The sequence below is a fragment of the Triturus cristatus genome, chromosome 4_2 (genome assembly GCF_964204655.1).
Source record: "Triturus cristatus chromosome 4_2, aTriCri1.1, whole genome shotgun sequence".
In the NCBI taxonomy this organism is placed as follows: Eukaryota; Metazoa; Chordata; class Amphibia; order Caudata; family Salamandridae; genus Triturus; species Triturus cristatus.
In genome coordinates, this window is record NC_140586.1 from 355,744,658 (window position 1) to 355,758,788 (window position 14,131).

The following is a 14,131-nucleotide window of genomic DNA, read 5'->3' on the forward strand; positions in this document are numbered from 1 at the left end:
CAGAGAAGGCTAAGGCACAGAGGAGGTTGGGGACAAAGGAGGCTAGGGCACAGAGGAGGTGGGGGACAGAGGAGGCTAGGGCACAGAGCAGGCTAAGGCACAGAGGAGGTGGGGGACAGAGGAGGCTAGGGCACAGAGAAGGCTAAGGCACAGAGGAGGTGGGGGACAAGGAGGCTAGGGCACAGAGGAGGCTAGGGCACAGAGAAGGTGGGGGACAGAGGAGGCTAGGGCACAGAGAAGGCTAGGGCACAGAGGAGGTGGGGGACAGAGGAGGCTAGGGCACAGAGAAGGCTAAGGCACAGAGGAGGTGGGGGACAAGGAGGCTAGGGCACAGAGGAGGCTAGGGCACAGAGAAGGTGGGGGACAGAGGAGGCTAGGGCACAGAGAAGGCTAGGGCACAGAGGAGGTGGGGGACAGAGGAGGCTAGGACACAGAGAAGGCTAAGGCACAGAGGAGGTGGGGGACAAGGAGGCTAGGGCACAGAGGAGGCTAGGGCACAGAGAAGGTGGGGGACAGAGGAGGCTAGGGCACAGAGCAGGCTAAGGCACAGAGGAGGTGGGGGACAGAGGAGGCTAGGGCACAGAGAAGGCTAAGGCACAGAGGAGGTTGGGGACAAAGGAGGCTAGGGCACAGAGGAGGTGGGGGACAGAGGAGGCTAGGGCACAGAGCAGGCTAAGGCACAGAGGAGGTGGGGGACAGAGGAGGCTAGGGCACAGAGAAGGCTAAGGCACAGAGGAGGTGGGGGACAAGGAGGCTAGGGCACAGAGGAGGCTAGGGCACAGAGAAGGTGGGGGACAGAGGAGGCTAGGGCACAGAGAAGGCTAGGGCACAGAGGAGGTGGGGGACAGAGGAGGCTAGGGCACAGAGAAGGCTAAGGCACAGAGGAGGTTGGGGACAAAGGAGGCTAGGGCACAGAGGAGGTGGGGGACAGAGGAGGCTAGGGCACAGAGCAGGCTAAGGCACAGAGGAGGTGGGGGACAGAGGAGGCTAGGGCACAGAGAAGGCTAAGGCACAGAGGAGGTGGGGGACAAGGAGGCTAGGGCACAGAGGAGGCTAGGGCACAGAGAAGGTGGGGGACAGAGGAGGCTAGGGCACAGAGAAGGCTAGGGCACAGAGGAGGTGGGGGACAGAGGAGGCTAGGGCACAGAGAAGGCTAAGGCACAGAGGAGGTGGGGGACAAGGAGGCTAGGGCACAGAGGAGGCTAGGGCACAGAGAAGGTGGGGGACAGAGGAGGCTAGGGCACAGAGAAGGCTAGGGCACAGAGGAGGTGGGGGACAGAGGAGGCTAGGACACAGAGAAGGCTAAGGCACAGAGGAGGTGGGGGACAAGGAGGCTAGGGCACAGAGGAGGCTAGGGCACAGAGAAGGTGGGGGACAGAGGAGGCTAGGGCACAGAGCAGGCTAAGGCACAGAGGAGGTGGGGGACAGAGGAGGCTAGGGCACAGAGAAGGCTAAGGCACAGAGGAGGTTGGGGACAAAGGAGGCTAGGGCACAGAGGAGGTGGGGGACAGAGGAGGCTAGGGCACAGAGCAGGCTAAGGCACAGAGGAGGTGGGGGACAGAGGAGGCTAGGGCACAGAGAAGGCTAAGGCACAGAGGAGGTGGGGGACAAGGAGGCTAGGGCACAGAGGAGGCTAGGGCACAGAGAAGGTGGGGGACAGAGGAGGCTAGGGCACAGAGAAGGCTAGGGCACAGAGGAGGTGGGGGACAGAGGAGGCTAGGGCACAGAGAAGGCTAAGGCACAGAGGAGGTTGGGGACAAAGGAGGCTAGGGCACAGAGGAGGTGGGGGACAGAGGAGGCTAGGGCACAGAGCAGGCTAAGGCACAGAGGAGGTGGGGGACAGAGGAGGCTAGGGCACAGAGAAGGCTAAGGCACAGAGGAGGTGGGGGACAAGGAGGCTAGGGCACAGAGGAGGCTAGGGCACAGAGAAGGTGGGGGACAGAGGAGGCTAGGGCACAGAGAAGGCTAGGGCACAGAGGAGGTGGGGGACAGAGGAGGCTAGGGCACAGAGAAGGCTAAGGCACAGAGGAGGTGGGGGACAAGGAGGCTAGGGCACAGAGGAGGCTAGGGCACAGAGAAGGTGGGGGACAGAGGAGGCTAGGGCACAGAGAAGGCTAGGGCACAGAGGAGGTGGGGGACAGAGGAGGCTAGGACACAGAGAAGGCTAAGGCACAGAGGAGGTGGGGGACAAGGAGGCTAGGGCACAGAGGAGGCTAGGGCACAGAGAAGGTGGGGGACAGAGGAGGCTAGGGCACAGAGCAGGCTAAGGCACAGAGGAGGTGGGGGACAGAGGAGGCTAGGGCACAGAGAAGGCTAAGGCACAGAGGAGGTTGGGGACAAAGGAGGCTAGGGCACAGAGGAGGTGGGGGACAGAGGAGGCTAGGGCACAGAGCAGGCTAAGGCACAGAGGAGGTGGGGGACAGAGGAGGCTAGGGCACAGAGAAGGCTAAGGCACAGAGGAGGTGGGGGACAAGGAGGCTAGGGCACAGAGGAGGCTAGGGCACAGAGAAGGTGGGGGACAGAGGAGGCTAGGGCACAGAGAAGGCTAGGGCACAGAGGAGGTGGGGGACAGAGGAGGCTAGGACACAGAGAAGGCTAAGGCACAGAGGAGGTGGGGGACAAGGAGGCTAGGGCACAGAGGAGGCTAGGGCACAGAGAAGGTGGGGGACAGAGGAGGCTAGGGCACAGAGAAGGCTAGGGCACAGAGGAGGTGGGGGACAGAGGAGGCTAGGACACAGAGAAGGCTAAGGCACAGAGGAGGTGGGGGGCAGAGGAGGCTAGGGCACAGGAGGCTAGGGCACAGAGGAGGTGGGGGACAGAGGAGGCTAGGGCACAGAGGAGGCTAGGACACAGAGGAGACTAGGGATAGAGGAGGCTAGGGCACAGAGGAAGCTAGGGCACAAAGGAGGTGGTGGACTTCCTGATGAGCTGCCACAATGTGCCCATACTGCTATTGCTGGGTGCCGTGAAAATACAATGTTTGGTCCCATCTTTTCAAGATTTTGCTGTGGCATGATCCCCAACCAGCCCTACCCCTGCGCCCAGGGCTTTAAGTGGGCCGGGTCCTTCCGGGTCTCAGACCAGGTGGTTATTTAAAATGAACATTGAAATGGGCTCCTATCAGACCCTATATTCATGTCCTTAACCTAAATGGCAAATAACACTGGTCGATTTCTGAGCAATAACATGTTTTTTTTTATCATTTAAAGCAATCTCTGTGAGCAATTTAGTTACTGTTAATACTTTACATGTTTAACACTCTTTGGGAATGTAAGATAAAGTAAACTGTTTCCAGAACATTGTGTTTCCGTACTTTTTGTGTGTAACATGTTGCTCTTTTATAATGCATATTTGGAATTGAGTCGCCTCCAGGTGTTTACAAGGTGCCACAAGTGAAAGCTCTGGTGTTTGGGCTGAAGGCAGTGCGAGTTTCTCTCAGTGCCTGTCGGTGTGTCAAAAAAGTATTCACAATACATGGTCATCCGACCATTGGCCTCTCACACAGCAACGACTACTTTATTCCAATTGTTTTGTACAAATATTTGTGATGGAGGTACATAGATGTCAAAATATTGACAAGGTGAAAGTAAAAGAAGATGCAGTGCTTACAGGTGAGTGCGTGCATTGTGTGTTTGGGTGTGATGAAGTGAAGGGGAAGCAAGGAAGTGCATTCAGGAGAGTGAAAAGTGGGTGCAGAAGAGGAAAGAGATAAGGTGTCAATTATTCAAATGGACGCAATGTGGAGAGAAAACGTTGGCACATGTCTAACAAAGAGTGAACATAACAGGAGTCCTTGAGAGACTCAGAAGGCCACTACCCCGTCCACAGGCCTCAGTAATGTTGTTTACATATTTAAGCCAGGCCCTTAGTTACATAGGCCACATCCACTTTAGAGACCCCCCCCAAGTTTTTCTCTCACTTAAAGTCCTGCCTGCGCCCACCCACTTCGCTCTGCCCCTCGAGGGTCGGGATGCCGCTCGTAGGCCCTCCTTTGAGCAGTGAGGAACCTCCATGATGAAATGTTCCAGGTGGGTTCTAGGTTCCCAGTCCGGTCCTCGCGTTCGAGCGTTCTCTAGCCTCTTACCATGCAGCTGTCCCGGGGGCGGCGGCACCGGCCGGCGGGGGTGGCAGCAGGTGGTGGCTGGCACGCAGCGGGCTGGTCCGGGCCTTCATGCGCGCTCTCTGCAGCAGCTGCTTGGCCTGTTCATGGCGGGCGCTCAGGGCCAGCTCCGGCGGAGGCTCCGACGACCTACCAGGAAGGGGAGGGAAGAGATAAACACGCGGATTACAGGGGCTTTGGCAATGACGACAGGTGTCTGTCTGCCGCGCGGCACAGCAGGGAGACCGGACGCTCTGCTCGGACAAGGCTGCAGTCTGCGGGGAAGACCAAAGACGAGGGATACACGAGGAAAACAAACACCAAGACCATGGCTCAACGAAGCTTCATTTTTCACACACTTGTTATTTGCTCTCTACACAGTGACCCTCTCTCTGAGCTATTCTCCCCTTCTCATCTCATTGTTACTCAGGCTGTGCTATATTCTTTCTTTAAACAATGTTCTTCTCTTGTCTCACCTAGTTTCTCTTCTCCGTTTCTCTGGATCTCTCTTTTGAGCGTTGTTTCCGCTTGCTTTTCTGTCCGACTCTATCGTTCTCTTTTGCACTGTCCCATGGCCTCTCGTTTCAGGGACTCTTATTTTATGGATATCTCTTGTGCACGCTCACGGTCTCTCTCTTTTCCCCAAACTATGCTCTTTTGTTTAATGATCTCTTTTCTCATGGCTCACATGTTTCTTTCTATTTCTTTGGGCTTTCCTTGTCCCTCCTTTCTCTTTCCGCAAACTCTCTTTTCACTCTCTTTTTCCTTCATCTCTTTTCAATGGAACGTCTCTGGTACTCGCTCATCTCTGTCTCTTTGGAATCTCCTATATTTCCCAGGCGTCACTTCACTGAGTTTCATCTGTTTTCCCTTATTTCCTTTCCCCTCTGACTCAGTTTCCCTTTTTTTTTTTACTTCCACAAAGCCTTCTTTCCTTCTTCCCTGCTCCCTCTATTCCCTCTGTTTCCATAGTTCCTTTCGCTCTCTCATACTCTCTTTTTTACTTAGTTGGTTATTCTTGTGTTTCCCTTACTCCTTCATCTTCGCTGACCCCTCTTCTTTTCCCAGCCCAGACCACACAATTAACCATGAAACAAAACTATGAGTGACAACTTCTCCACTTCTGTAGTTCATTGAATATCATCCCTGTTAGATTTATGGGATACAACAAGTCTTTGTTATCTGGTATTATTGGGTTTTTAATTTGTTATGTTTGGAAAGGTTTCAAATGTTTTAGGACGCAATGTTAATGGATGAATTTGATGCATTTTTTATGCATTAGTTATAAATTCCAATTCCTTCTATTTTTAAACGCATTTAATATTGACTTTAGTGTTAACAGTGATTTGAATTAGATGTACAAAAGGACATTTCCGAAATGGACAGAGAATTGCATGGCATGTTTATTGATCCAGATAGTTTGCGGCCAAGAGAGTGTTTTTATATCTAAAGTCCAGCGTTTCTCTAAGCAACATCCATGTCTGGGGATGCCTCTCATTAGAGCCACCTGCGATAGATGAATAAACATCTCTAAAGCTATTGTTTCCATGATATCTACCCGCCATTCCCGAAAGGTGGGGATTATGCTATAGCCGACTTTTGCACTCTCCCTCTTCTCATCCGCTGCTCCCTCATCTTTCTCCTCTTCCCACTTACTCTAAATCAACCTGCTCTTTCCTACTCCAACCCTCCTGCTCTCTTCACGCCATGTTCAGCACGCTTTCTTTTCTCCTGTCACCCTCTTTACAAGTGGTATCATAAGCTCCCATCTTAGTAAGAACAAGCGAGAAATTGTTAATAAAAAATAAGCATGAGAGAAAAAAGATGGATAGAGACAAAATGAATGGGAAAAAAGTAGGGATGGAAGGAAGGTGTAAATAAAGGGGGAAGGGGTGAGGGAAACATAATAGGAAGGAAATGGAATTATGAAAGGAATGATAAAAGGAAGGATTGGATAAAGGAAAGAAGGAAGTGAAGGCAAAAGGACCAATGAGCGAATGGATAACTGGATAGAAGGCTGAAAGGATGGGAGAAAGAAAAGATGAATGGATAAAATGATGAATTTATAGACAGATGACAGGCTTGATGGATGGATGCAACTACGGGGATGGACAGAACGGTAATGGATTGGTGAATAGTGAAAGACTGCATGGATAGATTAAAGGATGGATGGTGGAAGGGTGAAAGCATAAACAGATGTAAAGTGGAAGGGTGGAAGGATAGACATGTGAACAGATGGATGTAGTGGTCAATGGATGAAAGGAATGGTGAAAAGGTTGAAATGATGGAAATGAAAGGATGGACAGATGGATTTGTAGGTGGAAATTTGAGTGGGTGGATCCATACATGGACGGATAAAATAGCGAAGGAAACGTTTCAAGAGAAAGTTAGGCTCACATGCTTGGCTTCCTCAGGGACATTACTAGTTTGGTGCAATATGGATGCTATTTTAATTTCATTCGGCTCCTTTGTTTCTTCATTAGATCTGGCTAGACACTGCAGCTGTCTGCAAGGCCTTTTCTTACAAATTCTGTTAACTATACATAGAGTGGTGTTTGGCTTCAGCCAGAGGACTAAATCTCTCTTAACTCCTGCTATTGGCTATTTGATGTATCAGTCTACCTTGCTCAGAGTGCATCCATTAGAATGCACGAAGGACTATTTCACACCTGAAATGTACACTCGTCCCACAGTTTTTCATATTCAATTCTTCCTCAATTGTATACCTCCTATAAAGAAAGAAACCCTTTCTTGCTCCAGTTTTTCCCCAGCATTGGCAAAGTCAACAGGGTGTAATGAGATAAACAGCTTTTGTGCATGCCGCGAATGTACATATTATTTGTGAATTCCTGTGTTTACAGGCGTTGGCACATTAAAGCCAACCCAGACCTGTTGGCTTTGCCAATTCTTGTCTACATTTTCTTTTATTTATATCGCTTTCCTTTTGCAGGGCTTCCTCGTCTCTCTCCCTCCCAGCTCGTGCCGCCATGACGTCTCGGCCCGTCCACTCTCGGAGGGGGAACTGAGGAATGCTCTACGACAGAAGGGTGGCTTATTACCCACTTGGAAGTACAAAGGGCGTTTTCATTAAAGCCGCTGCGGGAAGGTCTAATAAATATTTCCTGAAAGGCTTATAACGGGGCGTGGTGGCGAGAGCCAACTGAGCCCCCACCTGAGACACAGGCGCCCTGTGTGCCGTTTGCTGCCTTTCCCCCCAAAAAACGCGCTAAAATCCCAGTCTGGTGATAAAATGTCAAAAAACAGAAACCTACACATCGAAGAGAAGAAAGTATGATGTGTCTGTCATCAACTCTGACAGACACGTGGCACCCCTCATGTCCAACATAGTTCAGCCAGGCTTTTCGAAATGCACGTTTTCAGCGGCTAGCACGGCTCTGACGGCATGTTAATCAAGTACTATGCTTCGGCCTTTCCTTAAAAAACAGGCTTAAAGGTTTTTAAAAAAATGCTTTTAATGGGCTCAGAGTCATCATATTTTGTAGCGATATAAAGGTTTTGTCATACGTTTCGTACATAGCTGCCAGTTTTCAGAAGGCAAATGAGTGACATTGCCATATTTACACTGTGCTTATGAGTGACATTATGTCTATCACGATTGACACTTTGAGAAATGACATTTTATCAAGAGAAGTTAGGAAGAAAACGTCTATGGAACAAAACTACAAATCGTCCATGTATTGTAGCACCCTGATTAGAATACCGGCTCCACCAGAGGGCTGTTCCAGGTTTCTAAAGTTATGCATCGGGCCCCAAAGTGCAGTGGCTCCTTTATGTTTTTAAATAACGTTGAATAATCGAATCTGGGTGATTCATTTTAACAGCTCATCGCACTCACTACCATTAACCTGAGAAACCTTTCAAATGTGTCTGCTGCAGCCCGCTGTCATCATCTACTCATCAGGAGGACATTGATCGTACTTCCATCAAGTGTTGCTTCCCGCTCTCAGTGACCGGCTTCTTCTCCTGCCCCACGTTATTCTTTGGTTCTTATGGGGGAATCCGGAGTCTGTTGCTCTCTTGCAGAGCTGAGGAGCCAACCGGCCAGCGGCTTCAAACTGGGAAAATACACAGGGCCTCATTTACTAGGCCCCTGCACCTTGGGAACGTCACTCTTAGTGGTGGTCTGGCGGACACACCTCAGGGCCATGTCTACAAGGCCACGTAGAGCCATCCTGTAAGGCTTTTCATGGCCTTTTGATATGGACTGAGGCAACGCAGCGTAAGTCGCTGGTTTGACTCAACCTGCGATAGGGAGGCGTGTCATGGGCGTCACGGTGGGTGTTCCCACGTAATGCTCTTGGCATTTGACACATTCCAAGATTTCGTAAACCTGGGAATGCATCAAACCTACGCGGGAGGCAGGACAAGGATAAATAACATTATTTATCCTTGTTTTTTCCTCTTTCTTTGTGTGCTGCAGAAGGAGTAAAACACCTCCATTGATTGTTTTTGTGCAGGAAGGTGTCCCTTCCTGCACAAGAACATTCACCCCTAAAAACACTGGGACCCTTGCAACATGGCGCAAGGGTGACCGCGTTGGCGCATGGCAGCATGTGCGCCAGTGCAGGGGAAAAAGACAGGAATGCGCCATATGTGATGCCGGATTGCAAGGATACCTTCATTGATGTGGGAAAGGAGTGACCCCAGCTTACTACCAGATTGGAATCTTTAATGATTTACAGAAAAGAGAGGGCATCTGTCCATGCGATGCTTCAAGGCCCCTTAGGGCTCTGGGGCAGTCAGTGATCACTGCGTACTATCCTTTACCACTGGTGCCCCAGCACCTCTTGCATTATTAGATTCCAATTTAATATGTAATTTGCATTGCATTCTGCAGCATATAATACTGTAGGCGCCAAGAGATACTGACACTTAGACAAGTGGACAAAGATAGACAGAGACGAAGACACAGGGGCTGCAAGACACTACACTGGTACATGCATACACACGGATAAGGATTCAGGGACATGGGGACAGTTACATACCAACGTTTAGTCCATATAACGAAACCCAGCCACACGGAGGGATAAACATAAACCTGATTGCAGAGACAGTGGATATGGAGGCAATAGGCCAGGTAAACACACAATGTAAAAGGGAAACATGGCAAACGGGAGTTAACCTGAGACAAGTAGACGCTAATACCCAGAAACACAGGGAGTGGTAGACACTGGGACAGGAGAAACAGGCACAAAGAGAAACTGCTGTAGGGAAACATGGACTACAAGGATGGGGAGATACCGACACTGGGACAGGAAGACACAAATAATGAAATAGTGAAAAACAAGACACAGACACTGAGACACAGCGCCTACGGGGCAGGAGTACACCAGGACAAGGAAACAGTCTGACTTGAATACATGGAGACTGGAATAAGGACGCAGGGACCATGGAAAGAGGGAGCTGTTGACGTGAGAGGATATGGCTAAGTCACTGGAAGGCACATGCCAAACAGACACCTAAAGCATGGCTCCAACAAAATGGCAGCATATGAAAGCTACACAGCTTAAAAATATGAAATATGTGTACGATTAGTAAAGGCATAAGGGTGTACTGCGGAACTCGTGGTGATTTCGGTACTGCCCTGACTGCTCCGCAACACCTAACCTACCCTCTCATCTTTTTAAATTTTCTGTTGCTTTTTAAGTGTCCTCATCTGGTATAAGTGTGAATAACTAGCTGAAGGGTATGTTTAGCTAAAAGGTTCCAGAGGGACGAGACAGAACATGGGCCCTGCCAAAAATTGTAAGTGGCTGTATTCTTGAACGCATTGAACTTTCCTGCAGATGCAAACATGTTCAGTTCTGATAAAGAGGTAGACAACCGTGTAATGAAGTGTTACATATGGGTGAAAAGGAGGGCAACCCACTGTAGAAAACAAGACCAGCCTAGAAAACACACCTGTAGCTAACATAAGACATGCACTGTTATCCTTATTACATTCAATACTCATACCTGCATCCTTCAGAGTCTGGAAGTGAAATCCCAGAATCCCACTCCACGTCATTCATCAGTGGCCCTAGAAACCAGAAGGAAAGCACATCAGACAAACAGCGTGTTGGGACCGAGTGGCATGACATGGAGGAGTCAATATGGGTTTCATGGGAAACCTTTCAGACTGTCACCTGAAACACACTAGCAGCATTTTGATATTGAGAAAAACTCACCCATGTCAAACCCAATGATAACTCATTGCATGTAACTGGCAACTTGATGACCCTTTTTCACAGATGCGAGCGATATGTGACATGATACAAATCACCGTTAACGTACCGCAAGCGCAAGGAGTAATTGATATCCGGGACCTGCATAATGGACATCATACTTCAATAGTAACATCAAATTGACACTATAGTGGTTGGCAAGGCACTCACAAGCGGTTACAGGCAGCACATGGAGAGCTACATTAACAACTTGGTTTAGGGTGCCTGTAAGGGCTCTAGGGGTAACAATGCACTTAAGTCTTCTTTTCCAAGATTCCAATTAAGAAAGACTTCAAGATGGCGATGAATGCTGGTTGGAATGTGTTGCATGCAAAAACAACAATTGATGGACAGAATGCAGAACAATGTCATACATTCACCCCAGTACAGAAATCTGGGCCTAAATCCATTGTTTTTTTGCTCACCATGCCATTCCAGTTTGAACCCAGCCATATGCAAATCAGTCTTGACCCTGTGCCTCATGGGAACAGTCCAGCCCGAACTGCCAAGCCAGGTCCTCCCTGGACTGGAAACAAGCATCCTAGGACCGGTTTCGGGGTTACTCCCCTCTTCAGCCAGGATAGCTTGATTCCAGTGGCATGGAGAGCACGGGACTCACGTCTGAGCATACCCGTCCCACTCGGGGTGACAAATGCATGTCTGAACTGGGGTGGCAGAGTGGGCTAAAGAACGGTGATGGATTAAACCCAGATCTGTTGACTGGGTGTGAGTGTTTGATTGGTTCTGATGCTCCGTCCATCACCACCCCCTTTTGTACCGCTTTGTTCGCCATAAGTTGGCAGGGTATGCTCAGACGTGAGTCCCTTGCTCACTTTGCCACTGGATTCAAGCAAGCCTGGCTGAAGACGGCTGAAATGCCAGAAACCGGTCCTAGGAAGCTTGTTTCCGGTCCAGGGAAGGCATGGCTTGGCAGTTCGGGCTGGACTGTTTCCTTGAGGCACAGGGTCAGACTGATTTGCATATGGCCATGTCTGAACTGGGGTGGCAGAGTGGGCTAAAGAACGGTGATGGATCAAACCCAGATCTGTTGACTGGGTGTGAGTGTTTGGTTCTGATGCTCCGTCCATCACCACCCCCTTTTGTACCGCTTTGGAATGTGTTGCAGCCATGCCATCCGCACAATACAAGGCATTTGATAGGGTTGAATGGCCCACTCTTATTTGGACACTACAGCCTTTGTTCTTGTGCGTTTCCAGATTTCGCCCTCTCCAACTTGGCTCATGATGTCCATGCGTATGTCTGTGGTTTCTATTCTCATTTCACTTTGGGAAAGAAAAACAGAGTGCTGTCTTCTCTCTATTAATATTAACACTGGCTATGGATTCTCCTTACTCATGACCGTATAAGTGTCTGCGTATGAACACAAGCTCCCTTTCCTCAATCAAATCACTCATCTCTTTTCATTTCAGATTAGATGTTAATCTTAAAGCCATGAATCAACATGATAACAATGGAATGCGAACATTTCCAATAACGGCACAATAGAAATAAACTGGAGCCCAGATTTATAAAGGGCTTGCGTGGCCCTTGTCTTAAGTCAAATTTATTATGCCATGCAAAGCCACCTTGCATGGCATAGTAAATCTGAAGCTACGCAAGTCAGGGCAAGTCGCTGCTTTGCATTACTCTGCATAGGGAAGGCGTTTCATGGGTTTAGCATGGGTGTTCCCACACATCCACCTGTGGTTTTTAGCACATTCCCAGATTTACTAACACTAGTAAACCAGGGAATTCGTCAAAATGCTATACCTTCCCAGGTGAGGTGTAACAAGGATAAATCTGTTTATTTCTCCAAGTTTTTTCCTCTTTCTATTTGTGCTGTAGATACCTCTGGGGATTGTTTTTGTGCAGGAAGATGTCCAAAGTGATGGCTTGGCCCTATGTACTTGGCTCGCGACCAGCAGCTTTTCAGTTCCGCCTCTGTGCTTCAGTTAGTGAGTAATCCTAACTTTTGAATGCTGTCGCTGAGTGATGGCATCTCATCTTTATTGTTATGGAAGGACTGAAAAGATTTATAACGATAAGAGGGGAGCTGGTAACCAACGTTTTAGTGTAACAGTTCAAATGATAAAATACCCAAATATCTTTTAAAGCAAGGGAGCGAACACTGCCCTGTCAAGAACAAATAAAAAAAAAACGGAATGTGCTAGTGCTCAAACAATGCAGCACATAATGCTAAGTATGTGTTTTCTTTCTTTAAGTAAGGCTGCTTTGTGTAAGGCCCTACAGCATTGTGGTAGATGTAGTCTTGCATCTTTCACTTTCATTTTCAATATTATTTTAACAGCAAATTACTGACCAATTCTCACAGATGTACTCACCATTAATTTAAAGTGTTCATTTTTGACTAGGGCACTTTCCTGATATCATGGTATTTTACTTCCAATACAGCTCTTCAGGGTAACTCCTTCATGTTAGGTGGAGCTGCAGGACAATTCTAATAGTAAAATCCCCAGATAGCTCTACCAGCAATCGAGTCATATGTCAATGGTCACAGAAGCCACAAGTTACAAAATCCAAAACAGATTGTGCAAGCACCCAAATAAAGCAGCACAGGCCCCATTACGGATTTAGCCTGTCTGCGTTTACCCTCTTCCTTCCTCCTTTTGTGCAACAGAAACCTGCCTTGTGTAAGCAACCACAAACTAGCAGTATGTTAACAAACAAATCCCTTGTGGTAGATTCTACTTGCCTGGAGGTGTAGTTGGCAATTTGTCTCCGCATCCAACAAGGTCTCACAAAGAAATAAAATACTTCCTGCACATTTACACTATTGGGGTGTGCCCACAGCCCAAAAACATAATTTTCCTGCACAACAAATGATAATCTGACCCACCATTTGTGGAGGGGGAAGGTGATTAGTGATGCAGGAGAGACCATCACTTTTTAGCACACAGCCAGTATGATGCACTGCTTATGACCTCACGTGTTACATCACTATGGAAGCACACGTTATACTTGGGTAATTTACGTATAACTCATGAATATCAGTGTTTTTTTGGGTTGTAAGAAATCTTTCATTACTAGAAGACATACTTCATTTTAACCTTTGATTTTTCAATCAATTTCTATTTTTTTTAACATAAGTTAAAATCTTACTACCTTACTTATCTATAACTTGATTTTAACCTTTGTTTTTTCAGTGAAAAAATATATGTATGTGAGGAAATGGGTGTATTATGTGGCATGGTTGTGCGTCCTCACCCTGTAATACACATACCAACCACTTGAAAAAAAATCTTTTGGGGGGGGGGTGTTTTATATAGAGTTAACTCGACCCGAAGGTATCAGAGCGCTTTACATGGGAACCAATTGCGTTACAGACGAACACATTCATTTTGATAGGCACGGGAAAATTAAGTAATTTGCACAGAATCACAAGATGTTGAGCATCCCTGCTGAGACTCGGACCCGGTTCCCTAACTTCGAGGTCAGACGCTCTCGCCATTAGACCACAACCTCTCCCCTATGACCGTATTTGTCAAAACTTCAGCTCAACCCAGGGCAGCTGTGGCTCTGAGCAGCAAGCTTTCACAAAAGAACAGGTGTAAAACATTCAAGCAGCACCAAAACAATTGAAGAAATCAACAAGGCACCAAAGAAATCTGGCAGCAATTTCTAAAAATAGACTGTATTTTTATATATTTTTAGACACCACAACAAAAAAGATCCACCAGAGGGTGCCAGAGATATAGAATTAACAAGGTATAGTTAATCAAAGTATTTCACTCAATTGCAGACAAGCAATGGCAAATGTAACAAATTTGACCGAAACTTTTCACAAAAA

The 14,131-nt window shown here is 48.0% G+C and overlaps 1 protein-coding gene across 1 annotated transcript in view; it reads right to left on the reverse strand.

Annotated features, from left to right (window-relative positions):
• Positions 1 to 14,131, reverse strand: part of KIAA1614 (KIAA1614 ortholog) — a 199,828-nt gene that overhangs the window by 99,536 nt on the left and 86,161 nt on the right. Inside the window, exons 3-4 of the mRNA XM_085601763.1 lie at positions 10,076 to 10,139; positions 4,085 to 4,249 (exon numbers count right to left, since the gene is read on the reverse strand). Coding sequence (XP_085457889.1) covers positions 4,085 to 4,249; positions 10,076 to 10,139 — 229 coding nt within the window. The remainder of the gene's footprint in view (positions 1 to 4,084; positions 4,250 to 10,075; positions 10,140 to 14,131) is intronic.